Source organism: Ambystoma mexicanum, chromosome 5q (assembly GCF_040938575.1).
Source record: "Ambystoma mexicanum isolate Mex_15411 chromosome 5q, UKY_AmexF1_1, whole genome shotgun sequence".
NCBI lineage: Eukaryota > Metazoa > Chordata > Amphibia > Caudata > Ambystomatidae > Ambystoma > Ambystoma mexicanum.
The window spans coordinates 966,558,382-966,583,843 of record NC_090933.1 but is presented as its reverse complement, the minus strand read 5'-3'; the positions used below and the strand labels follow the sequence as shown (position 1 = coordinate 966,583,843).

At 46.7% G+C, this 25,462-nt stretch overlaps 1 protein-coding gene across 4 annotated transcripts in view; it reads right to left on the bottom strand.

Moving 5' to 3' along the window:
• OXR1 (oxidation resistance 1) overlaps positions 1 to 25,462 on the bottom strand; it is a 3,084,878-nt gene that overhangs the window by 2,034,376 nt on the left and 1,025,040 nt on the right. For 2 of the 4 annotated variants that reach the window (XM_069621492.1, XM_069621493.1), the window contains exon 1: positions 13,398 to 13,546. The exons of the other annotated variants lie outside the window; for them this stretch is intronic. In XM_069621492.1, the coding sequence (XP_069477593.1) occupies positions 13,398 to 13,531 (134 nt within the window). In that variant the 5' untranslated portion in view covers positions 13,532 to 13,546. Of the gene's footprint in view, positions 1 to 13,397; positions 13,547 to 25,462 lie in introns of those variants that run through there. 4 annotated transcript variants of the gene reach the window in all.

Below are 25,462 nucleotides of genomic sequence, written 5' to 3'. Positions count from 1 at the left end.
CTTCCCTACCTGGAGATCATCAACAGCTCCCTAACTCAAGGGAGCTTCCCATCAACCCTAAATATATGAAACATTCTCCATCTGCTAAAGAAACCTACTATGTATCCCGACAACCTACGTAACTGTCACCCATCTTCCCTTCCTAGGTAAGATCATCTGGTATCAGTACAACTGCAGCAAAACATTGACACCAACCATCTCCTCCAAACCTACAAATCCGGGTTCATGCCCAGATGCAACACGGAGACAGTTGGGGTCATTACGACCCAGGCGGTAAGTACACCAACTTTACCACCATTGTGTAAACTATGTTTACACCATGGTGGATGGCGGATTTACCGCCCCATTCCAAGGTGAGTGGGGCGGTAAATCCTCATTTCCCATTTACCCTTCCCCATTCCCATTTTTGCCCCATAGGGCATAATGGGAGTGGGGAAGGCGCTAATTACGGCGTCGTAAATTACGGTGCCGTAATTAGCACCAAGGCTGTTTAGCGCCATGGATTTTAACGCCTGCTAAAAGCAGCCGTTAAAATTGGAATCAGGCGTTAAGGGTTAACGACGGCGTTAACCCTTAACGCCTGAGTTGTAATGAAGCCCAGTAACTATAAAGGTTGTGTACAAGGCCCTCAACATCCTTGAATACAGCCACCCCAGCATCCTGGTTCTACTGGACCTTTTGCCTGTTTTCGACACCGTGGACCACCAGGTGTTCACAGACACCCTACTTCATTGCATGGATCAGTGACCATGTCCTGCAATGATTCAAGTCCTACCTTGCTAACTGCCAGCATTTTGTTCAGATGGACTCTTCTAGATCACCACTGCTAACTGTCACCTGTGGAGCCCCGCAGGTTTCCATCCTCTCCCCAGTGCCTTTCTCTCGTCCATCACCCTCTCAACCTGCGGCGCTCCCCAGGGTTCCAAACTATCCCCCTGGTTCTTCAACATCTGCAGGGCTCCCTTGGCATGTGTGATTGCCACTTTCACCTCTAATTTCCAGTGTTATGCGAATGACACGCAACAATCCTTCAAGATACCCTCAGCTGCCTCCTCCTCCTCACTCATACCTGACTGTCTGTCCATTTTTCAGTCATGGTGTGCTGCAAATGACCTTTGTCTCAATGCCAATAAAACTGAGATTATTTGCATTGGGACCCCTGCTCCCGCTTTACCCCTCTCACTCTGGCCGGCCTCCCTTAGCCCCCACCTGTGAGGCCAAAAACCTTGGGGTCATCTTTGACTGCACTCTCTCCTTCTCCTCTCACATTTCTGACATCTCAAAAAAGTTTAACTATCAACTGCACCTTTTCAGAGGTACTCTACCTTTTCTCACTTTCTCAGTCCTGTTTCTCTATAGGCTGGACTACTGCAAGAGCCTCTTCCTCAACCTCCCTGCTTCTTCCCTGCGCTCTCTGCAACTCATCCAGAACAGAACTGCAAGACTTATCCTTGGCCTCAAGCCCAGACCGCATCTCTCTGGTGCTCAACTCCCTTCACTTGCTCCCCGTGGCTGCAAGCATCAAATCTAAGACCCTCTGCATTGTCCACAAGCTGTCTGGGGCCTGGGACCTAGGTACCTTCAACATTGCCTTCCTAAATACTGTTCCTCCTTAACCCTCCGCTCATCTACCTCCAACCATTTGCGAGTGAGCCAATACTCCAAGCAGAAATTTGGAGGGAGATCCCTTTCCCCAGGAGGCGCCTCCCTCTGGAACAGCCTCCTGCCACCCTCCGTCTTGAGCCTGATATGCTTAAGTTCCGGAAACTCTTCAAGACCCTCCTCCTCTCTCACCATGTCTTGCTAAACTAGCTCCCTGCTCTTGCTTCTCTACCTCCTTTCCATTCAGCTTACTGACTTGTCGCCTGGTGTACCTCAGAGTCTAATTGGTCCCAGGCACCCCTGCCAGTCCTACTGGCCTTGCCTCAGGGCCTTGCACCCCACCCACTCACTGCACTTGTCATAAATCCTTGAGAGCTTCTCCCTCCGCACTTCACCATTCTCTGCCAACTGGGTGCACTTAATCCTCTGCCCCTCCTTTGACCTGCCCGCACTTGCACAAGCTGTATACAGCCCTGCCTAAAGATCTTTTTCTGTTCTCCCTTGTCTTCACCCCTTAATGTGCACTTGAAAAAACTGCAGAATCGTCTTCAGGCCTATTTGCTTTATCTAAACTGTTAACTGTTAAATTTTCACTTAATCAGCTTGCGCAGACCATATAATCGTTTCAGAAATTGAAGGGCTTTGAGTGACTGTTTGTTTTGGTTCATATGTTCCCACCCTCCTTGATCGCTTTGAAACATTTGCCTGTGTATAGGTGCTATATAAATAAACATTAGCATACCATACCATACCAGTGATCTTCAAGCTATACATGGAGCCTCTGAGAGCCCTCCTAGCAACACACAGCATCTACATCGACCAATATGCTGATGACACACAGCTTTACCTCAAGATTGACTCCATCAAGGACATCCGCAGGCTCAAAACCTGCCTCTTGCTGAACCAGTCATGATGTCCAGTGCATACTTGAAGCTCCACCCCTCAAGACGAATTCCTACTCCTCACCAACAACACAGAACACCCAGACATACAGACCGGGCTATCAACCATGAACCCTGAAGGATTCACACCTGAGCTCACCTCCTGTGCCTAGTTCCTCTGATTCCACATCGACAAACAACTCTCTTTCAAGACACACATAGGCAAGAAAACGACAGCTTGCTATCAGCTCTCCCTCCTGCGGAAAGTCAAGCCCTTCCTTCTTCGAGACAGCTTTTGATCCCCTGTACAAGCACTTGTCGTATTGCACGTGGATTGTTGCAATGCCCTCCTCAAAGCCACCCGTCATCCTCCCTTGTGCCCCTGAGAAGTGTCCTACACACAGCCACATGCCTCATCAAGGGTCTATGCAGATACAGCCACATCACCTTGGCCCACATCGACCTTCGCTGGCTCTCACTGTACACAAGAATTACCTTCAAGTCTTGCTGCATCTTCTATAAGGCAGTCACCCTCAAGCCACCCAAGTACCTCGCTGAAAACACAGCAACTCCGGTGGACAGGACACCACCAGAAGCCAGGACACATACAGTCTTGAAATCTGCTGCTGCAAAAAGGAAAGGACAGAAAACAAGGCTTCTATGCCTATGCCTTAAGATTATGGAACCTCCTCCCTGCCATCGTCAGACTCACCCACATGCTCCTACAATTCAGAAAATAACTCAAGACCCACATCTTCAAGGAGCCTCTCCTCCTCAAAAGCTGGGCCATCACATCACCCGGCCACCTGACATGCTAGACACTATTCGCCCCTCTTCTCCCTGCCACCCTGTACATCTGTACCCCTCCTCCACACCCCTCTGTATCTTACCCCTCGCTGTGTATCTGTTCTGTTGTTACCTCTGAAAAGCGTTCTGTTGTGTACCTGTATTGTAGTATACCTCTGTAAAGCAGTATGCTTCTCGAAACTAGGTCAGCGCTCAATAAATACCATAACAACAATAACATAATAGTCACAATAATAACTCAAACTGGATATCTGAAAAACCAACAAAGTGCCCAGCATGCATAGTGTAACCCAACTAGATTCACTGTTCAAGAGACATCTTCAGTTTGTTCTCATATTGTGTTGCCTTACTAACATGTCCACAATTGTGTAAAAACATTTTCCCTGCACCCAAAACTGTGGTGGGGAAATTGATCAACTCACAACTTGATTATGGGATTAGCTTGTTAGCAGCCATTCCCAAAGGACAACTGTCATGCTGCAGAGGGCTCAGAACGTTGCAGTTCGACTTACTTTTAAAGTTATGAAAGCTACTGCAATTTCACTGCTGCATAGATCCCTTAATTGCTCCCTGTTAAAGAAAAGATTGATTTCAAAATTATCTGCCTGGTTTTCAGGTGCATGTAAGGTTGGCTTTCAACAACCAAAATCACAATAAAAAGAAAATTTGAATACAAGAGTCTCAAAAGAAATATTAGGGTTCCAGAGGAACACCATTGAGGCAGCAGGGGTAAAACACTTAGCGACTCTGTCTGGATTGATCTTGGGTAGTGAAAAACAAAGTGATTGTGTAAACGAGGAAATTCCCAATTTAGCTATAAACATTGAAGAAACCCGGACAATCCTCTATGAGGAAGTTAAAGAAGCGCTCATGAAAGCGGCAAATCAAAAAAGCCCTGGTCCCGACTCCTGCCCAGTTGATGTATACAAATTATGCCCGGGGTATTGGGGTACCAATATTAGCAATTCGTTTTAATGCAATTGGTCCAATGCAACTCTTGGAAACAGGCAATATTGTTCCCCATTTTTTAGAAGAGAGATAGAGGGGATCCAGCCTGTTAATGACGAATATCTTTATAAGTCATGGCAGCCAAATGATTTGAAATATTAGTCTATGTGCAGGTTCTAGGTTGGACAGAGGAGTACTACCCACAGGTGTAATACAATATGGCTTCAGGGAAGGGCTAGGTACACATAAGCAAGCATTAAATCTATTCCTATTGAACAGAAAGGCATTAATGGGCCAAGGAATCCCAATATATTTGGCATTCACAGATCTATCATCTGCTTTTGACTGTGTGGATAGGGGCCAACTGTGGACATCACTGAGCAATAAGTGGATCCACATAGCATTATTACAATTATTTAACAGTTTGTGTTCAGAGCTGACTATTAAGGTGAGATATGGCCCCAATATCAAATTATGAGCACCCTTTCTACTCGGAGATAGGAGTAAGTAGGGTTGCTTTCTGACCCCACTTCTTTTCCATGTATAGATCATCGATTTGGAAGTGGATCTTACTGGTATTAGTGGTGTACCAAGGGTTGCGGGTTGCCTGTATCCTTTATTACTTTATGCGGACGATGAAGTTCTGTAGTGTACAGACTTTACGGACAAGCGGGGACTATCCGTGAACATAGTGACGTCCAAAAGTGATGATGATAGGAGGAGTACATTGCTGGCCCATGGTATATGGAGTAAAAATCAAAAGACGGAGCGGGTAGATAAGTATGACAATATCCATATCACATTTATAAGATCGTTATCATGGGTGAACCATGTTTATAAAGCACTTACACGTATGATGCAACGGAATGCTGCTATTTTTCATTTCACAAAAATATTTGGCATTTCCCTGTAAATCACCTGCCGTATGCTTATAGAATGAAGTCGGTGGAGACGGTGGCATATGGTGCCAGTATTTGACGTTTTACTAGTATTCACTTGTTGGAATTGGTGTGAAAATTCGTTTTTATGGAAACTGCTAGGAGGGCCACAGGGGGGCCCTGGCTACTTTGGTTCATGTAGAACTGGGGCCACGTATCCAATACATACCTTAATGTTAAAGCCACTTCTGTTATGGGTCTCGGTTTGGATAGATTCTCAGGCCGTCTCAACACAAAGCATCCTGGATGATCCACGCAGAGGCGAAATGGTTAAACAGATCCAATGGCTGTACTATGTGGAAAGCAATGACTGTGCCTGAGGTTAGGAGCATGGTATGAGACCGTGCATCATAGGAAGCAAACTATAAAAATACACCCGGGAGCTCTTATTTTGAATTCTGTAGCAGAGACAGACGAGAAGGAGCTACTGAAGTCTAGGGCGTGAAGACATGCCCTTTTTGAAGTGGTCTTGGCATGGTTAGGCTTCTTTACTCTGGGTCACGCAGAGGTAGGGGCGCTCTCTGATCACGTCATTGAGCGTGCAACCGCTGAAGAGCGAATCCTGGAAATGGAGTGAAGACGGACATGGGTCACGTGGGTGTAAATGCCATGCAAGGGTGCTGGAAGATGTGCTAAATCGCATGGTTTCTTGTCCATTGTATAAAGAGAGAAGAAACCTCCCGATTTATACGGAATTTATTTGACGGGTTATCGACCAGCTCTTTGCTTTTTAATGATAAGAATTAAACTTCAGAATGCTATGCATTGCAACAGTATTTAATTAATGCTGTTAAGATAAGGGGAGGGATATTTTGATTTTTGTGGACAACTGTACTGTGTGTTTTACTTGTGTTTTGATTATTATAAAGCAAATTATGATGAACTTTGGTTCTAAACTGCACTATTACTGCTATGCTTTGGATTAGAACACCGACATGATTATTATAATACCTGTCGGCTTCACCCTTCATTGCATAATTTGTACCTCATTTTATATAATGTGATACTGCTTTTTAGTTGATGATTATGCAGAGCCTTACATGCACCTATGCATTTGTTACTACACTTGTATGGGCTGCTTTGCGCTCCTAGGCAACGCTACATTGATGGATTCGTTGATTGATAAGGTGATTTTACCTCTTTCGACACGTTTTTGAACCTCGTAGTGCACATGATGAAAATCGCAGAGGGAGGGGCCATTTTGCACTAAAGTGCAAATGTAGTCGTGCCGCTACAATTGATATTGATATTGATATTTTATTTGTATCGCACTCGTACACAAGTGTTTCAGAGCGCGACAAGGCAAGGGAGGGGAACAGGGGAGAACAAAAACAATAATCTTACCAGGCCTAGTGACATTGAGAACGGGCAAGAGCAAATGAAATGACCCTTTTTCAGAAACTGAGACAACTAGTGTTCCTCTCCACCCGAAACTAGAGGATGGATTTAACTACTATGCTAGTGAGTTAAGGGGCACTATGCTAGTGAGGTAAGGGGCAATATACTAGTGAGGTAAAGGGAACTATGCTAGTGAGGTAAGGGGCACTATGCTAGTGAGGTTAGGGGCACTATGCCAGTGAGCTCAGGGGCACTATGCTAGTGAGCTAAGGGGCACTATGCTAGTGAGGTAAGGGGCAATATGCTAGTGAGGTAAGGGGCACTTTGCTAGTGAGGTAAGGGGCACTATGCTAGTGAGCTAAGGGGTACTATGCCAGTGAGGTAAGGGGCACTATGCTAGTGAGCTAAGGGGCACTATGCTAGTGAGGTTAGGGGATCTATGCTAGTGAGCTAAGGGGCAATATGCTAGTGAGGTAAGGGGCACTTTGCTAGTGAGGTAAGGGGCACTATGCCAGTGAGCTCAGGGGCACTATGCTAGTGAGCTAAGGGGCACTATGCTAGTGAGGTTAGGGGCACTATGCTAGTGAGGTTAGGGGCACTATGCTAGTGAGGTAAGGGGCACTTTGCTAGTGAGGTAAGGGGCACTATGCTAGTGAGCTAAGGGGCACTATGCCAGTGAGGTAAGGGGCACTATGCTAGTGAGCTAAGGGGCACTATGCTAGTGAGGTTAGGGGCACTATGCTAGTGAGGCACGGGGCAACCCTCGGTTGAAATACATTATGAAAATACCACTTTTGAAAATGTGAAGTTCAATCTAATTTCTCAAAAATGTTTTTAAAAAAATAGGCACATGCACAACAATTTTGTAAGCAAACTACACTTTGCGGAGGTGTGGAAACAAATTGTGCCGCCAACAGGTTGTATATGAACAGGTTAGTAGGCGCGAGAAGCCGTACATTTTTTCATTTAAAAAAAACAAAAACATGCAGTGTCTCAGACAGTTTTAAATATTGTTTTGACCTTGCGTCTTGTTACCATGAAATGTAATAATAACAGCAGTCACGTTACGCTTTGCAGTAAAATCAGTTTCGTTCATAAACCTAGTCTTCCACATTGAACCCATTAAACACGACACAGCCAATGAATGCTCATACGCCATTGTTAAAGGGATAGTCCAGTATCTTATTTAAAAAATAGATAGGCAACATTAAAAAAAAATACTAGCACTTTTTTTTTAAAACTTTCTATGTAAAATTTTGAGCTATTCAAGCTCAAAATTCGCAAAAGCAAGCACATGGGCTCATCCATTTTGTGAAATGGATGCCCGCCTGTGCTGGCTTTTGCGGCACTAATGAAGGAAAAGCCAGCCAGCTGTAGTAAACAAAAACTACAGCTGGGTGGCTTTTCCTTCATTGGTGCTGTACGCGGAGGACGGGGACAGGAGACCAGAGCAGGAAAGCTGCAGCTGAATCTCGGTAAGTGCTATTTATTTATTTTTAAAAATAAGCACTAGCTGCAGTTTTTTTTCTAAGTTTTCCGGGCTGGAGGAGCCCGGAAAACTTAGAAATAAAACTGCAGCTTTAAAAACGTTGTATTTATGTTTGCGGTCACTTTTGAAGCGACCGCAAACATAAATACAACGTTGTGTTTGAAAACGCTGCGGTTTTTCTTTCCAAGTTTCTCAGGCTCCCCCGGCTAGGAGGAACCTGAGAAACTTGGAAAGAAAAACCGCAGCGTTTTCAAACACAACCGCGTTGTGTTTCTGCCTGCTGTGGCTATCACTTTGGGTCTCCGGTGCTCCCCCCGTGACCCAAAGTGAAAGCCAAGGCAGGCAGAAACACAACGCGGTTGTGTTTCTGCCTAAATCTGCTTTCCCATTTGGGGCTCTCGGGCTCGGGGGGCCCGAGAGCCCCAAATGAGAAAGCAGATTTAGGCAGAAACACTGCAGCATTTAGCATTTCCCATTTGGGACTCTCGGGCTCCCCACGGGGGGCCTGAGAGCCCCAAATGGGAAAGCAGATTTAGGCAGAAACACTGCAGCATTTAGCATTTCCCATTTGGGGCTCTCGGGCTCCCCGTGGGGAGCCCGAGGGGAGCACCGGAGACCCAAAGTGATAGCCACAGCAGGCAGAAACACAACACGGTTGTGTTTGAAAACGCTACGGTTTTTCTTTCCGAGTTTCTCAGGCCGGAGCTCGAGCCGGAGGAGCCTGAGAAACTTGGAAAGAAAAACCGCAGCGTTTTCAAACACAACGTTGTATTTATGTTTGCAGTCGCTTCAAAAGCGACCGCAAACATAAATACAATGTTTTTAAAGCTGCGGTTGTATTTCTAAGTTTTCCGGGCTCCTCCAGCCCGGAAAACTTAGAAAAAAAAACGCAGCTAGTGCTTATTTAAAAAAATAAATAAATAGCACTTACCGAGATTCAGCTGCAGCTTTCCTGCTCTGGTCTCCGGTCCCCGTCCTCCGCGTACAGCACCAATGAAGGAAAAGCCATCCAGTGGTAGCTTTTGTTTACTACAGCTGGCTGGCTTTTCCTTCATTAGTGCCGCAAAAGCAAAAGCCAGCACAGGCGGGCATCCATTTCACAAAATGGATGCGCCCATGTGCTTGCGTTTGCGAATTTTGAGCTTGAATAGCTCAACATTTTACATAGGAAGTTTAAAAAAAAAAGTGCTAGTATGTTGCCTATCTATTTTTTAAATACATTTTTTTACTGGACTATCCCTTTAAAGGCTTTTTTGGGCATTAGCCCTCTGGCCTCCACTAGAAGTAAGAACATGGCAAACCCCTTCTGTGTTCGGATGTTGTAATACGATTGTGACAGGCAAAGAAGAAGTCCCCATACGCATATTTGGAGGTCTTCTGTTGGAAGGCTCTCATGCCGACATATTAATGCGCAGGCTACATGTTGTATCACACGAGTTTGAATGACAGAAAGGTACTTAAAATTTCGTTGTCACGCGCATAGAACAGATTGTCTTTCATTGACAGCAGAGTAGCTCTGTAATTCAAAAAGCAAGTGACACAGAGTCAAGGCAAACTACTTTACAGTGCCAGACTCTGCAAGGAACCACTTCCCAAGGGTGGACTGGGAACCAAAAGAGGCCTGGAAATAAACTAGGTTACAGTCAAAAGAAGCCCAGGGTGCAGAGGCCTACCAGGAAATCTCCAGAGTTCCCCGTAGCCCAGTCCACCCTGCCCCTTACCCAATAGCTGGCACCCACCCTCTACATCTCCAGAGCTCCCTATAGGCCAGTCCACCCTGCCCCTTACCCAATAGCTTGCACCCACCCTCTACATCTCCAGAGCTCCCTATAGGCCAGTCCACCCTGCCCTTTACCCAATAGCTTGCACCCACCCTCTTCATCTCCAGAGCTCCCTATTGGCCAGTCCACCCTGTCCCTTACCCAATAGCTGGCACCCACCCTCTTCATCTCCTGGAGTGATCACTTTCTCCTTTCCTCCCATCTCACCCTCGCTACCTCTCAGGCCAAGCCACTTCCATCACTGCCACCCACCTTCTCGGTCATCCGACCCATGAAGCGAGTATCAGTTGAGGCTTTCGCTGCCACTTTCTCACCCCCCCCATCCCCTTTGGCTGACTCTCACCCTGACACAGCCCTCTCCACTCTCCACTCTGCTATCTCTGATACTCTTGATATCCTTGCCCCTGTCATGAGGCTCCGCCTGAAGCCCAAGTGCAACTCCTGGTATGACTCAGACCTCATCACCCTTAAACACAAGTGCAGGGTGGCTGAGAGGACATGGCGTGCTTCTTGTTCATCCTCTGACAAACTGGCCTGTCGCCTGCTCCAAAGGCAATACCGGCTCTCTGTCCTCACCAAGAAGAGAGCTCATATCCAAGCCTGCATCTCCGCGGCATCTTACAACTCGGCTGAACTCTTTAAAATCTGCAAGGAACTGGCCAATCCTGCCGTGGTCTCTACCTCTCCTGTCCCTTCCCAGGCCCTCTGCACGGCACTGGCATCTCACTTCATCTCTAAAACTCAGGACATCATGTCCTCACTCGCCTCCTCTCCCCTCCCTCCCTATACTCCCTGTTCTTCCTCTGGCCCTTCTGCAGCCACCTCTCCTCCCTCCTTCTCCGCCTTTCCCTTGTCCTTCGCTGACGAGGTTTCTAGACAAGTCTGACCTATGAAAGTCTCGTCAAAACAGGCTCACCCGTGTTCCTCCAAAACCATCAAGGACCACATTGACACCCTTGCCCCTGCCCTGGCTGAATTCTGCAACCACTCCTTCGCCACTGGAGTCTTCCCTTCCCCCCTGAAGCACTCCCTTGTGCACCCTCTTCTTAAGAAACCCTCTGCCGATCCCTCTTGCCCGGCTAACTATCGCCCAATCTCCATCACTCCCTTCCTGGGCAAGCTCCTGGAGAAACTGGCCATCTCCCAGCTAAATCTCTACACTGAATCTGTTGGTTGTCTTCATGACCATCAGTCTGGCTTCAGAGCTGCCAGAAGCACGGAAAGACCTGCTCTCCAACCTTGACTCTAACACCCCCTGTGTCCTCATCTTGCTTTATCTTTCTTCTGCCTTTGACACTGTCAACCATGCCATCCTGCTTAATTGTCTCTGTGTTAATCTAGGGATCACCGGTCAGGCCCTGGAGTGGCTGACTTCCTTCCACTCCGACCGACCCTCCCAGGTCCAACTTGGATCCTTCCTCTCTGCTATCTTCTTCTGTACCTGTGGTGTCCCCCAGGGGTCTAACCTTTTTCCCTGGCTGTTCAACCAATACCTGGCACTCCTTGCCCACCGCATTGCCGCTCTCTGCCCCAACTTTCAGTGCTATGCGGATGACACTTTCAGGCTACCTTCGGCCACCTCTTCTCCATCCCTCATCTCTGACTGTCTGTCTTCTATCCAGGAGTGGTGCGCCGCCATTGACCTCTGCCTTAATGCCAGTAAGACTGAGATTCTCCTCATCGGCACACCCACTCCCTCCTTCCCTGTAGCTCTCTGGCCGGCCTCTCTTGGCCCACTCCCCGCTCCCACCTGCAAGGCTAAAAAAACTTTGGGGTCATCTACGACTCCACACTCTCTTTCTCACCTCACATCTCTGACGTCTCTAAGAAGTCACACTACCAGCTGCACCTCCTCAGAGGTATTCTTCCTTTCCTCTCCTTCCCCCAGAAGGTCACTGTCTCTCGAGCACTGGTTCTCTCTAAGCTGGACTATTGCAACAGCCTCCTTCTAGATCTGCCTGCTTCCACTCTACGCCCTCTGCAACTCATCCAGAACAGGACTGCAAGACTTGTCCTTGGCCTCAAGCCCAGGGATCGTATCTCTCCAGGACTGAATTCTCTGCACTGGCTCCCGTTGGCTGCGAGGATTACGTTCAAAACCCTCTGCATCGTCCACAAGGCCTTCTGGGGCCTCAATACCTTCAACTCTCTCTTCCTAGATACCTTCCCTCCCGAGCTCTTCGCTCATCTGCCTCCAACTCCCTCAGGGTCAGTCGCTTCTCCAAGCAACAAGTTGGTGGCAGATCTCTCTCTTCGGCTGGGGCCTCCCTCTAGAACAGCCTCCCTGCCTCCCTGAAACTTGAGGAGAACCACCTGCGGTTCCGGAAGCACCTGAAAACCCTCATCTTTGCTTCTGCTTTCTCTCCCCCTCTCCCTGCTAATGTCCTGGCTGTTACTGAAACTGCACTGGTTACCTGGCCACCCATCTTATCTTGGGCCCTAGCCTTGCCAGTTGCACGCCTGCACTGCCACCCTGGCAACCCTTGCACCTGTGGACTGTTTTCTGTATCCCGACAGTCCCCCCACTAGCACTTATTTTCTGCACACACCCTGCACTTGCCACCTGCTGGCCATTTATTTATCTTGTTGTTCTATTATCCCATGCACTGCACTTTTCCCCCTCCCCCTTCCTTTGCACTTGCGTGATCTGAATGACGCTTGGCCTAGTAAGAACGTTGTCTGTCTTCCCTCTGTTCCCCCTCCCTTTCCTCGTCGCGCTTTGAAACACTTGTGTATAGGCGTGTTATAAATGCCACATCATATCATATCATATCATATCATATCCAGAGCTCCCTATTGGCCAGTCCACCCTGCCCCTTACCCAATAGCTTGCACCGACGCTCTTCTCTATGAAAAGGATCCCCAGATGCCCAAATCTCCAGGCAGCAGCTACAGCTTTAGTGCCATCCCAAACCATTAAGTCTGTCGCCAACATTACATTCCTTCCCTGACTTTTCCCCATGACACCCCCACCACCGGCCCGCACCACAGGTTTACTCCAAATTCCAGTAACTGTCAGAGAATCCCTGCTCTTGACGCCTTACCCGGTCACTCTGTCCAGAGCAGGAAAGTATCTCAGCCACTTCTGGGCGCCCAGACAATTGCCCTCAAGGCCTCAACTCATACATCTACTGGAGAGTACTTTAAAACGTCCACACCCCTAAATATTCCACCCTCTTTCCCCGCCCTCCGGTTGAGGGCTCGGGTGGTGGGTCTGTGCTTTATAAGAAAACAAAAAGAATACATAAGTAACAAAATAAGAAGCCGTTTTATGGCTTAGATTAGCCCAATGTCTGCTCAATTAAATATATTTTGTAAGGTGGTTGTATTTTAGTGATAGTTTTCGTTTGCAAATTTCGACAACCAAAGCTAATTCTTTCTCCTTAAATAGTCGTTTTGATTGAGTTAAGCTGTGTCGCAGCAACAATTTTGACTTTTATATATACATGTGATTTAATGCGTTCGAGGAATGGTCGTTCTGACGGTCAAGGTGATTTTCTTAATTGGGCCAAAAAGAAACAGTTTATATAATTTGAGCACAGTCCTATATCAGAGTGTTAAAGTGGCAAACGCAGCACAGAAAAAGACGAAGGAAGACGACATCGGTATTTACCTGTTTTTCTCGCCGACATCCCCTTGGAGGTCTGTCTGGGGGCTTGTAGCGCTTGACCGAGATCTGCAGGACCTTCTTTGAGCAGGCGTGCATGTGTGCAAAGGGGTCACCAAAAAATACACCGAAGAATACATATGTTGCCTTCCCCATAAGCGATAAACACACTCGGCGCCAACGCCCTCCTCGGGCAGTCTCTAATGCCGGTTTCCAGCCGTTGTGTTTGCCCTCTGCACACGTGCAGTGTCCCAAAGGTGTAGAGAACAGGATGCCTACTAGGACACATTTACATAAATAAATCAGCATTCAAGGCCGCAGCCCTCCTTCCCTGATCAGGCGGAGACTCAGAGGCAGCTGTGGGGAAACACTGTGCGCGAGCTGGACCCCATGGCCCGTAGTCAGCACTTTCAAGGCAACATTGCGCTCCTGAAAGTGCAATATTACAGGGTATTTGCACAGGCGTAGGAACTGCCTTGCTGCAAGTATGTATTGCTTTAGTTTCTTTTGCCCTAGCAATGTGTGCCCCATTGGGAGCACGATGAAAAGGGTTAATAATGTCGCCAGGACAAAGGTCGTCAGCTTGGTGACTTATAAAAAAATGCCTTAATGATGCACCCTCCAGGCTATCAAACACTTTCCCCAAATATGCTAGGACTGGAGGGAATAATATATAATTATACCCCTCCTAGAATAATTGGGGAAAGAATTTTGGAAGCCAGGAAAAAGTCACCAGAACCTGACGACTTTTTCACGGTGACATTATAACATGGATTCGATCAAAGGTTATATATAATGGTTTGATCTTTGCACTCTCAAATTGCCCTCAGGATGCACAATGACAACATTTAGCACGAATCCTGATAATCCTCACTATTAGTGCACATCACCTACTTTCAACTAATGGTTGGAGAATGCCCATGAAGTCACATTTTTGGCGGCAATTGAAAAATGTCTGTTTAATTGTGATGTGTGTGAGACACACTGAGTGATACTGTCAAACTGTGCGGTTCGTCAAACTGTGCGGTTCGGTCTTTGGATGCAGCATACTTAACATGATGGGCCCGATTTTTAATGGGATTGCGCCATTGTAAAAAGCTTTTGTAAATCAGGCGCGTTCTCTGTTCATTGTCCCTGGTGGAAACTGCTGTTGACCGCTGATAACAGATTTTTTCTATTGGTTGTAGCTCCTGACATATAGGTGTTTCACCCTCCGCCATGCTGCAATGGAGACCATGCCAGGTGCATCTTGGGACTGGTTCTTCATGTTTAATGGACTCTTCATTTTATTCACCCATTTAAATCGGTAAAAGTGTACTTGTTTTATTTTACTCTGAACACAAACAATTCTCCAAAAACGCATGGGTTGCATTGCTGTGGAAACCATAGTCAACTGGCAAATGGACATGTTGAGTAGGTGTGACCGCCGGTGCCTCTACAGCCATGTTGGGAGAAGCTCTGGAAACACCTGGAGCTTGAGGGCCCACTTATTTACCAGTAATCTTTATTACTCTAAGTACAGGTCTTCCTCGTCACAGTCCTTACTCTATGAGTTGTGTACTCACCCAGGGGGCAGGTGATTCACCAGTCCCCTACAATAAAAAGTATGAGTGCCCCTTCTTTAAACTCCTCCCCTAAACTGGGTATAAACACACCTCTGACTCACCAAGACTTCTTGTTTGATTACCAATCAATTTAAAACCAAAATGAGCCTGGGTGGAAGGGGAATTAAGGACTGTGATGAGAAAGAACTGCAGTAATAAAGGTTATAGGTAAGTAATCAGCCGACTACCTCTTCATTTTTCTTCCTCACCAAAGTCTTCACTCTATAAGAATGTACCGAGCCGGTTCCAGACTCCTTCCAGAAATGTAATCAAAACAAGAACATGCACGACTTGCTTTGTCATTCATGATGCGATAGCTTGCTGGCCATAGAAGATAGACCAACCTTTGAGTCAATGGCCCTCATTACATGTTTGCCGGTCTGGGATTAACGGTGCAGGTAAAACCGTACCAGCACCTTTTTCCGGACCAGCAACTACGATTTCTGCGGGCGTGCTCCGTACCGCCTGGAACAGCACCCAGCCACAGAGATGCACGGAAACAACGGCACCATTACGACATGGTGCCAGTGTTTCCGTGGTCCCCATTCCCGTGGAGTCCATAGGACTCCACGGGAATGGGGATTAACAGAATTGCTGGTGTCGGATTTACCGGACCACGGGGGTTGTAATTCCTCAGTAACTCCAGCAAGTCCGGCGCTGGTAATTCACTACGGGTCCGGCGGCAGCCGGCTGGTTTTACCGGCACGGCTACCGCTGCACTCGTAATGAGGGCCAATGTCTTTTGTGCATCATTGCTTATAGAGAGCTGCCCCCGACTACCTAAAAAAGCAAATATGTCCATACATACCAGGTTGAGCCCTAAGGGTCAGATCACAAGGGCTAGCAAAAACCCCAAACACAAAAAAGCAAATGAACTTGGTCGAGCATTCCCTACTAGAGCCCCCACCAAATGGAAGGAACTCCCAATTCACCTCAGATTAGAACCAAACTACCTAAAGTTTAGAAAAAACCTGAAAACTGCACTGTTTGAAAAGTAATGACAAGATCCTTCCCCTCACACTGATCAATTGTCCCGCTAGGATGTCCTGTTCTTTTATGTTGTCCTAGTCTTTTTGAAAAGCGCCCCGATGCCTGCGTGCTGCAGCGCTCTATAAATGATTAAAAAAATAAAAAAATAAAAATAAGTAAAATAAATGGCCATCTAACTTATGACCAAGATAAAACGGCAGTCAAAAAACACTGAACTAGTACCTCTGAAAATTTCATTTGTGTCTTGAGTAGTGGCAGAAAAAAACAAGAACTGTAGGGCCTTTCATGCTACTGCCACGAGATTAAAGTAAGTAACTGGCCTCTGAGAGCTTCCTCTGTAACCAAAAGGCAGGTAAGGGAAAGGCTCCCAGCCTTTAATAAGGAAAATATTAAGATAGGGTAAACCTAGAGGCAACACCTAGTGAACTGAATGTATCCAGTGCATTTGGTAATTTCCCAGCTACACATGTATTCCACCAGGACACCTGGAAGATTACACCCCAGGGAAGTTTTTCTGAAGTTCAAAGGAGCCACTGGTTGGGCAATGGGAAATGCGGTCCTGACAGACTGTCTAAATACATTTGTATTTTGAGAAGATCTCTAGACGTACTTAATGGAAAGAGGTAGATTAAGGATCTAGGTTGTTAATTTGAACACGTAAAATGACAATTAGTTGTCGGGGGGAAATTCTGCCGGGGTCGGCCGGGCCGTCCGCAGACCTCCGGGCAGGGAGGCCCCAACTCCTCCCGTATATCCCAGATGAGATAGAGTATGAGACACACGCAAGAAGCAAGGTGACTCTGCTGTTTATTAGACAAAAACGGCAGGGATGGGTCAAGGAGCGTACGCGTCCGTCCTGACACACACACAATCGTAGGGCTCGCAGGCCCTTTTTACTGTATTATGACGCGCTACCTGCGTCACTTTAGAAAGTTAACAAAAAACCTATCGCCACTCTTAATTGGTTGCTCGAGTGGTAGGGTTAGTATAGCACACGTATAGAGAACAATGTTAGTGGTCGAAGGGTAGTCAGGTGATATATCTGGGTTGTCCCTACAATTAGATACATGAGAATTGTTACATGAAGACTCCTAGGGATTGGTTAATATTACTGGCGTCAGTGATAAGAGCCCCATGTTCTGATTGGTGCACCCGTGAGCTTCCCAGCCTGGGACCACCGCTGTTCCCAGCTCTCGGTCTACCTGCAATTTGCAACAATGTTTCACTATGGGTACGTGCAGACAATGTGAGGATTTATTCATAGCTGGAAGGCTGACCGCTCCCACTGTCGCAGATGTCCATTGAGCCTTTCAAGTGTATCTGCCTATGTCTCGTAACGAGAGATCCAGACGCCTCTTGTCTCCTGAGCTTGGCATCTCGTCAGGCTTCGGCTTGGTCACGTGAGGTGGGACCGTGTTTGAGGCAGAATTCTGCACAATTAATATTGCTTTTCCACTGTGTGTCTGGTTTAATTTGCAGGTGTGACCTTAACGTTGGTGCGCGGAGTGCGAGGTTGCAACATCGTGCCCTTGATGATTTGTTCTTGGAATGTGGGTTTGCAACATTGCGACCTTGGCTGGTTGCTTCGCCGGGCTCATTCTGCAGGATCAGCAACCTGACTCTTGTTTTGTTAATGTCCACGGGAGCTCTTGTTTGAGGCCTACTTAGGCCTGGTGTATAAGTGGGTCCGTCTGGTGCACAGGTGCTTTGGGTTACAGTACCATATAGTTTCATGACCAGTATCGTGTCTTCATTATATTTCTCATGGTGGTAACTGGTTTTAAGAGAAGCGTGAGCAAGCCTTGTAGATGAGTTCATGACGCGTCTTGCGTTTCTGCATTCTGAAAGCCTATGTAAAAATAATAAAGATGCACGTCCGTGAGTATGCCTGTCGCCTACGTCATAGCACTGAGTATATTCTTCGTGTAGATTGGTGCGGGAATGTCCAGTGTGTATATTTGCACAGGTGTGCTTACCGTTGTCTAGGTCGTCATGGCATCTCTAACGACGTGTAGATTTTAGTCTAGTTGGTCCGTGCCGCAGGTGTCGGCATGGCCAGTGCGGGCTGCTGGGCAGGCAGATGGACACATCCGTATGTTCCTGTACCAGGGTATCTGGTCGTCTGGTAAATGGACAAACTCTTCTTGTGGCGGGTGTCTGGGTCGTGACCCTTTGGGCCAAGCGCGAGAGGTGAAGGACGGGAGCCTGGTCTTCCATTCTCCCACTTCAGTCCCCCCTCTGGTCGACTTGTCGACCACAAACATATCCTTCTCGTTATCTCCTCTAACTCGCCATATCTTGGTTATTCCTCCTAGATGTCCATAGTGGTTTACATGATCTTCAAATGACCAATACATATATTCACAAGTCCCTCCAGGAGTACAGTATACCCATTTCCCTATGTAGCTCCTGGGGTTTCTTGGGTTCTCGATCTTCACTGATGGCGGGTCTAGATGGTTGGTGATGATTTGGTTGCGCAACTTCTCCCTCTCCTGTATTATCACACCTGTATGTTGGCCGTCATCTGCTGGCATCAAGGGGTGCATTCCCACCATTTCTAGCAACTCGTCAGTGGTACGTGCCTTCCGGGCCTTCCAAAATCTAATTATGATCAGCGTAGCTCCAGCCAAAATAGTACAACCCACTATTATTTTCAGTCCATCTGACAGCCAGAATGGCATCCATGACCATAATAGTGAAAACCAGCTCTTATCCTTGTTTACACCGTTACTTTCATCCATCATTTTGGAGTGCATCTGGGCCAATTGTGAAACTGCTTCTGTCAGTGTACCATTGTCAGCATCGTTAGCAGGTATGAACGTGCAGCATGATTGTCCTATCTTTGCACAAACTCCTCCTTCCATTGCTGTGAGAAGGTCCAATACATATCTGTTCTGCAGTGCTACCATCCTTATAGCTCGTAGCTCCTCTTTTATTGCGTTAAATCCATTTACTGTAGAATTGATGGTCATCATTAGTTCCCATCTAGTTATCTGGAGCCATTTTGCGTTTGCGTAAGCCTGCAGTCCCGGGTGTATTATTGAGGAGAAGAACATTGCTGCTCTGCTGAATAGTCTGTGTTCTGGTGGTATTGAAGTTAGTGCCGTTTCCGACCTTCCCCACAGGTAATTTCCTGTCAGTGGTTCTCCTTGTCTTTTCCTTCTATTTAGGACCGTATCATTGCTGTTGGTCCTGTTCCCTTGCTCCTCCTGACGTGGTGCAGATCTCTTTTTTCTCTTGTCCCCTTCATCCATTCTGGGAAAGTTCGCCACATTGACATGCTTCTTGGGTACCACTAGTGATGGTACATTGACGTGCACCATTGTGCACACACCATTCCACAGGGGAGGCAGTGTATGGTATGCCTTTTCTCCACAGGCCCAATAATGGTCCATTATTACTGCTGTTCCTGCTCCCCCCTCAGGTAACTCCATCACATTTGCACAGTTGGTGTTATATCCTACGTCCACCTCTCCTTTATGCTGGTAGCATACCTTGGGCGCAGTCAGTGGTAGTATTGTTATTGGGTCTTCATCCGTTTCTACCCACGTGAGCATTGGTACATACTTGATCCACGTCGTCCAACATCGGTGGTTGTGTGCCTCGATAGTTGAGATAGTTTCTTTTGTTACCATGTTGCTGCCAATCACTCCTATCTCCCAGCTGTTATCCAGGTACACCTTCCCTGTTATCGTCATCAGCGGCCTCTCCCAACATCCTTGTTTACCCGGAACTTCAGTGGCGTACCAATCACATGGTAGATACTGCAGTGTTACTTTCTTTGTCTCTCCTTTTGCAGGACCGCTTGTTATGTATCTGAATGCTTCAGCATGTAAACTGCTCTTGTGGTAACTCAAATAGGTCTTGAGGAAGTTGTTTTCATATGGGTATGAGTCTTGTGTTTTCCATGTCATATGTACCACTGTTCCTTGACATCTTCCTTTGGTTTGGAACAGTGCCAAGTATATTATGCACTGTGCTGTCTTTTCATCTATTTCTGTGGCAACAAATGTTCGTGACGCACTCATGGCGTATGGTATTAATGAGCAAACGTAGCAACTGTCCTCAGTTGTCTGCTTACCAATGCGGGTCATGTGTTGGTACCATATGTTGTTTGAGACGTGTGCTGAATCTTGTATATAATTATCAATACCTTTATTGTCTGAGTATGTGCTGCGTTTACCTCTATTTTGCTTGGGTGCAATGTTACTACTATCACCTGACGTAACACCTGTTGCAGCAGGGGACGGGGGTGTATTAGGTTTGGGTGCAGCAATAAAATTAATAGCATAGCTGTACTGCCATACAGAGGCAGCCAAGAACCCGGTGATCATCAAAATCCCTATTATTTTTATTACATATGCTAATCTCACCGGCATTTTGCTCTTACCTTGCTGCAGTCCTGGCAGCGTATTCTTGCGACGTTAAAGTTGCCCGCCTAAAAATTCTCAAAATGCTTGTTATTAAATGTTAGTTGTTGGTTTCCGTTAAGCTCTCCCTATCAAATAGTCATTCAGTGCCCAGGCGAAGAGCTGTTCCCACGCTACTCTAAGTGATCTATCTCTTAGGACCGGCAAGTATGGGCGGAGGTGGGGCATGGAATATTCTATGGCCAAGAGGAATGCTGTGTAGTAGACACGTACCCTTCTCCTTTTTAGGTACGTTGGCCTTTTTATTTCATATACAAATTGGTGTGACCATTCTTCTGGGTAGCTATCGTCTGGGAGTACCATCTACGCCTGGGCAGTGAACTTGTTAATTAGCTATTTTCTTAACAATACAATAATACGCAGTTCCTGTGTGTGCGAGAGAAGAGAAAAAGAGAACATTCACGTGTTTACATGTGTATTTGTGCAGGCAATTTTCTTCAGTTCAGTTATTACTATACTTGGGGGTCAATGGGCGGGAGGTTTGGGCTCAGTTGGCGGGAGTATTTTTACTCTTTGAGCGTGTGACCATGGGGTGGGCAGTATGGGGATCACCCCTTTCTTCGTCAGTTATTGTCTCCGGGGAAGCTGGGTAGTGACACGGTAAGGGAACAATTGGGTCGTTGTCTGTGGTAGAACTTCCTTCCGCTGTTGGGGATGTTATTGCTGTTCTTCCAATGGACCTGTCGTTGGCGCTGGGGCGGGTCTGCAGTTTGTAGATCTTTACATCATGTAGGTGGTTCCAGGCACGCTTGTCCTTTAGTTTTACTGCTCTTGTTGATACGTCCTCTACCAGATGGGGGCCAGTAAATCTCTTATCGTTCCACTTCCTATTGAAATTGCGAAGTAGCACGTGGTCACCTTTGGCAAGTTTGCACAAGTTCTCCTTTTCCAATTCTGTATTGGCGCCTTCTTCTTTATTGCTGGTGGACCCGCCCCGTGTGCGCTCGAGCTGTTGAGACACAAACACAACACTAGTAATCAAAGAAGACACATATTGATACATTTCATCACCTAACACACTCGCTGCACTTTCGTGATCAGTGAATGCCCTTGACGTTGGCGTTAGGGGAAGGCGCATCTGACGTCCGGTAACCACCTCGTGGGGGGTGAGGTGGTGGTCGGACCCTGGACTATTTTTTAATTCAAATAGGGCTAATGGAAGGCAATACAACCAACTTTTCTTTGTTGTTTGTTGTATTTTTGCAATTGCCTCCTTTAATAGGCCGTTCAGGCGTTCACATACACCGTTAGCCTGTGGGTGGTATGCACATGCGAATTTGTGTTTTATGCTCAGCAAGGATGTGATATGCTGGAACATTTCGTTTGCGAAATGCGGGCCATTGTCTGACCTTAACACCTCGCACACTCCCCACCTGGGGAAGACCTCCCTTACTAGGAATTTGGCTGCTCTAAATGCATCTGGGTGTGAACAGGGTCCTGCTTCAATCCACCTAGAGAATGGGCATACTACTACAATCATATACCTATTACCTTGACATATGTTGATCATATCGACATAGTCAATATGAAGGTGCCGAAAAGGTCCCTCTGGCCGGGGTATAGTACCTCTTATCACCTTTAGGGTATGACCGGCCGTAAACTGTTGACATGTGAGACAATTGCTGATAAAATTCGACACATGAGAATTTAACTCGGGGCAGAACCAATCTTCTCTAATTCGTGCTGCAATTATTTCCTTGCCTGTATGGGCTGGGTGATGTAATTGGCTCAGGGCGGTGTTTAAAAGTGCCAATGGTATCACAACTTTTCCAGTGCCACCCTGGCGCCATAGTGCGTCGGTTGGTGACATTGTACATCCTCTTTTTACCCATATTTCTTTTTCGGCCATTGGTGCAGCCGCTTGTAGCTCCATAATCTGCGTGGCTGGGAGATGGGTGTACCCTTCTCTTATCAACATCTCCTTAGCCATTCCCCTCCCTCTCCCTCTCTGTGAGTCTGTGGGGTTCCATATCTCACCAAAGTATGCAGCATATTTCGCATGTGCGTCTGCTGCTGCATTCCCTTTTGAGACGTGGTCTTCACCATTGGTGTGTGCGGTGCATTTTACTAGGGCTAGTTCTTGGGGGTCGTTTATTACTTCAATTAGTTCAGCCAATAAGAGGGCATGTTGCACTGGAGTGCCGTCAGCTCTCCTAAACCCTCTTCTTCTCCATTTTGCTAGCCCTGAGTGGACAGTGGATGTAACATATGCACTGTCGGAGTATATGGTTACTCGTTTGTCAAAACTTTCCTTCAATGCCAATATTAGTGCAACCAGTTCCGCGGCTTGAGCAGAGTAATGCTGTGGTAATTGTACACATTTCATAGCCACACACACCGGTGCCTCCATCATTTTTACCACTGCTGCCCCAGTCCTCCGTATCCCATCTCCTTGATCGATAGTTGATGACCCATCAATAAACAAAAGCTCACCTCCCTCTAGTGCGTTTTCTTCAACTTTTCTAGTACATGAGTATATTTCAGTTATTTGGGTACAGTCATGGGCATAATCTCCCTCCTCAATTACTTCTGCTAGGAACCTTGCAGGGTTAACCGTGCTACATCTAACAATTGCTAGTTCAGCTCTAGACAAAATGATCTCATAACCTGATGCCCTCTGCGTGGTTAGGGTGGACTTAGGTTTATTCAATATTGCAAATAGTGCATGTTCCACAAACAGTGTAGTTGGACACCCCATGGTTATTGCTGATGCTTTTTCAACTGCAAAAGCAGCTGCAGCGAGACCTTGTTCGCAAGGGAAGTGACCTAACATCACAGGGTCTAAGTGACCGCTGTAACATGCTACTGGTTTATAGCCCATGCTCGTTTTTTGGGCCAATACTGCTTTCATCACTGCTGAGTCGCAATGTGAAAATATAAAAAATCGTCGCTCATAGTCTGGGGATGCCAGTACTGGAGCAGTTGATATCGCATCTTTCAATTCATCAAAGGCCTCCCTCATCTCCATAGTCCACCCCAACTTTTTCTCCCCTTTATTAGCTTCCCTCAAACCCTCAAGCAGGGGTCCTATATATGAACTGTAATCAAATACCCATGCTCTACAGTAGTTGCACAGCCCCAGGAATTGCTGCAGTTCTCTCACAGTCTGTGGCATTGGAGTGCTTGAAATGGCCTGTGCTCTTTGTGGTGCAATCTTTCTTCCATGTTGGGATATCAGTTGGCCAATGTAAAGTACCTGTTCCTGACAGTATTGTATCTTTTCCATGTCTACCTTGTACCCTTTTTCAGCCAATATCGTCAACATCTTTAAGGAGTCCTCTCTGCATTTACATTCGTTTGTACTGCAAATTATTATGTCATCCACATATTGTAACACTGTGCTTTCCACTTCAACGTTACCCAAATCCATCTGTATTACTCTATTGAAAATTGAGGGGGATTCGCAATATCCCTGTGGCAATCTGGTATGTTTCCACTTTGTATTTCGGTAAGTGAAGCTTGTCAAATCTTGTGAGTCTGGGTGTAATGGTATTGAGAAAAAAGCATTTTTAAGGTTGATCACTGTAAATCGTGATGCTTCCGCTGGAATGCCACACAATATTGTGGCCGGGTTTGCTGTTACTGGATACTCTGCTTCTACTATGTTGTTCAAGGGCCTGAGGTCCTGTATGAAGCGCCAAGACCCCCCTTTAGCCTTGCGCACTGGGTACACAGCCGTGTTACATGGTGATTCTGAGGGGACCAATATGCCATTGTTTATAAGGGCCGTTATGGTTTCATATATGCCCTCATCTGCCTCTTTTGATAGTGGGTACTGTTTCACTCTTGGTAGTATGGCACCTTTTTTCAATTTTATCCTTACTCCCCCTATGCTTTTTATGCATCCCACGTCATAAGGGCTAATAGTCCACAATGATTTGGGCACCTTTGACATATCCTCCTTAAAGAAGGGGACTGGGGTGCATGCGGGTGCCTCAAGTGCCATCGCAATTTTCTGTGCTACTTGTTTGTGAGCCACTCTTAGCCATATTTCTACACTCATCATGAACACCATTTCATCTTCCTCCTTTTCTTCTGAGAACAGCTCCTCATCTGACACCTGGGTCAGCCTACATCCTTCTGCTAGTGCTATCACTGCCCTCCATGCTCTCCCTTCTTTATCTTGGGCGTGCACAGCAATATAATCAGCTGTTGCAATAATGCTCTCAATGTCCATTACAATCACCTTTCCTTCTGGTTCATTAACAGGTGTTTCTGGTCGGAACAGATAGGCTGCCGGCCTTCTCCATATTTTCCCTTCTATCCCTGGCATCCATGCAAATGCCATGTCTGTACCATACTGGAATAGCTCGCCATCTACTGGCTCCGCCCTAATCGCTGTCTGTCCACAGTATGCTTGCATAATATGTCGTGCTGTGAGCATGTTAATCCCTGGAGTAGAGCAAATTATGCCATCTTCTGTAAAGGAAATCGTCATATTCAACCTGTTCATTATGTCCCTCCCCAGTATATTTGCTGGTGAGGCACTATAATACAAAAGTGGAACTGACAGATCATAATCTCCAATAGATAAGGGAACGTTATCAGTAAAGGGAACCAACCCTTTAGCCCCAGAGAATCCTTGGGTGTTCATGGCTTCGCCTGACATCTTAAATTTACCTTCCCTTATGCAAGACCGGGTTGCCCCGGTGTCAACAAGGAATGATAATTTTTTGTCACCTATCGTTACCTCTATGCGTGGCTCCTCCGCACTATTAGGTGTTACTGACAGGATGGGACACACCAAGGCCGTCTGTGGGCTGTCCTATTGGGGGTACAATGATTGGCCATTCCCTGTGTAAGGGTTGTGTCCCAAGACCGTCACCCTACCCAATTGCGTTTGTTGCGTTTGGGGTTGTTGTGTTATCGCTACTTGTTGTTGTGGCAGTGAATATGTTTGTGGCTGTTGTGGTGTTATTTGTTGTTGTGGTTCACTTCCTTGTTGCAACGTCTGCTGTTGTTGCATGCCCTGCTGTTCTTGTGAGGTCCTAGGTTGTACCTGTTCATTCCATGCTGGTGTTCCTGGCCTGACCCTACACGTGCGTGA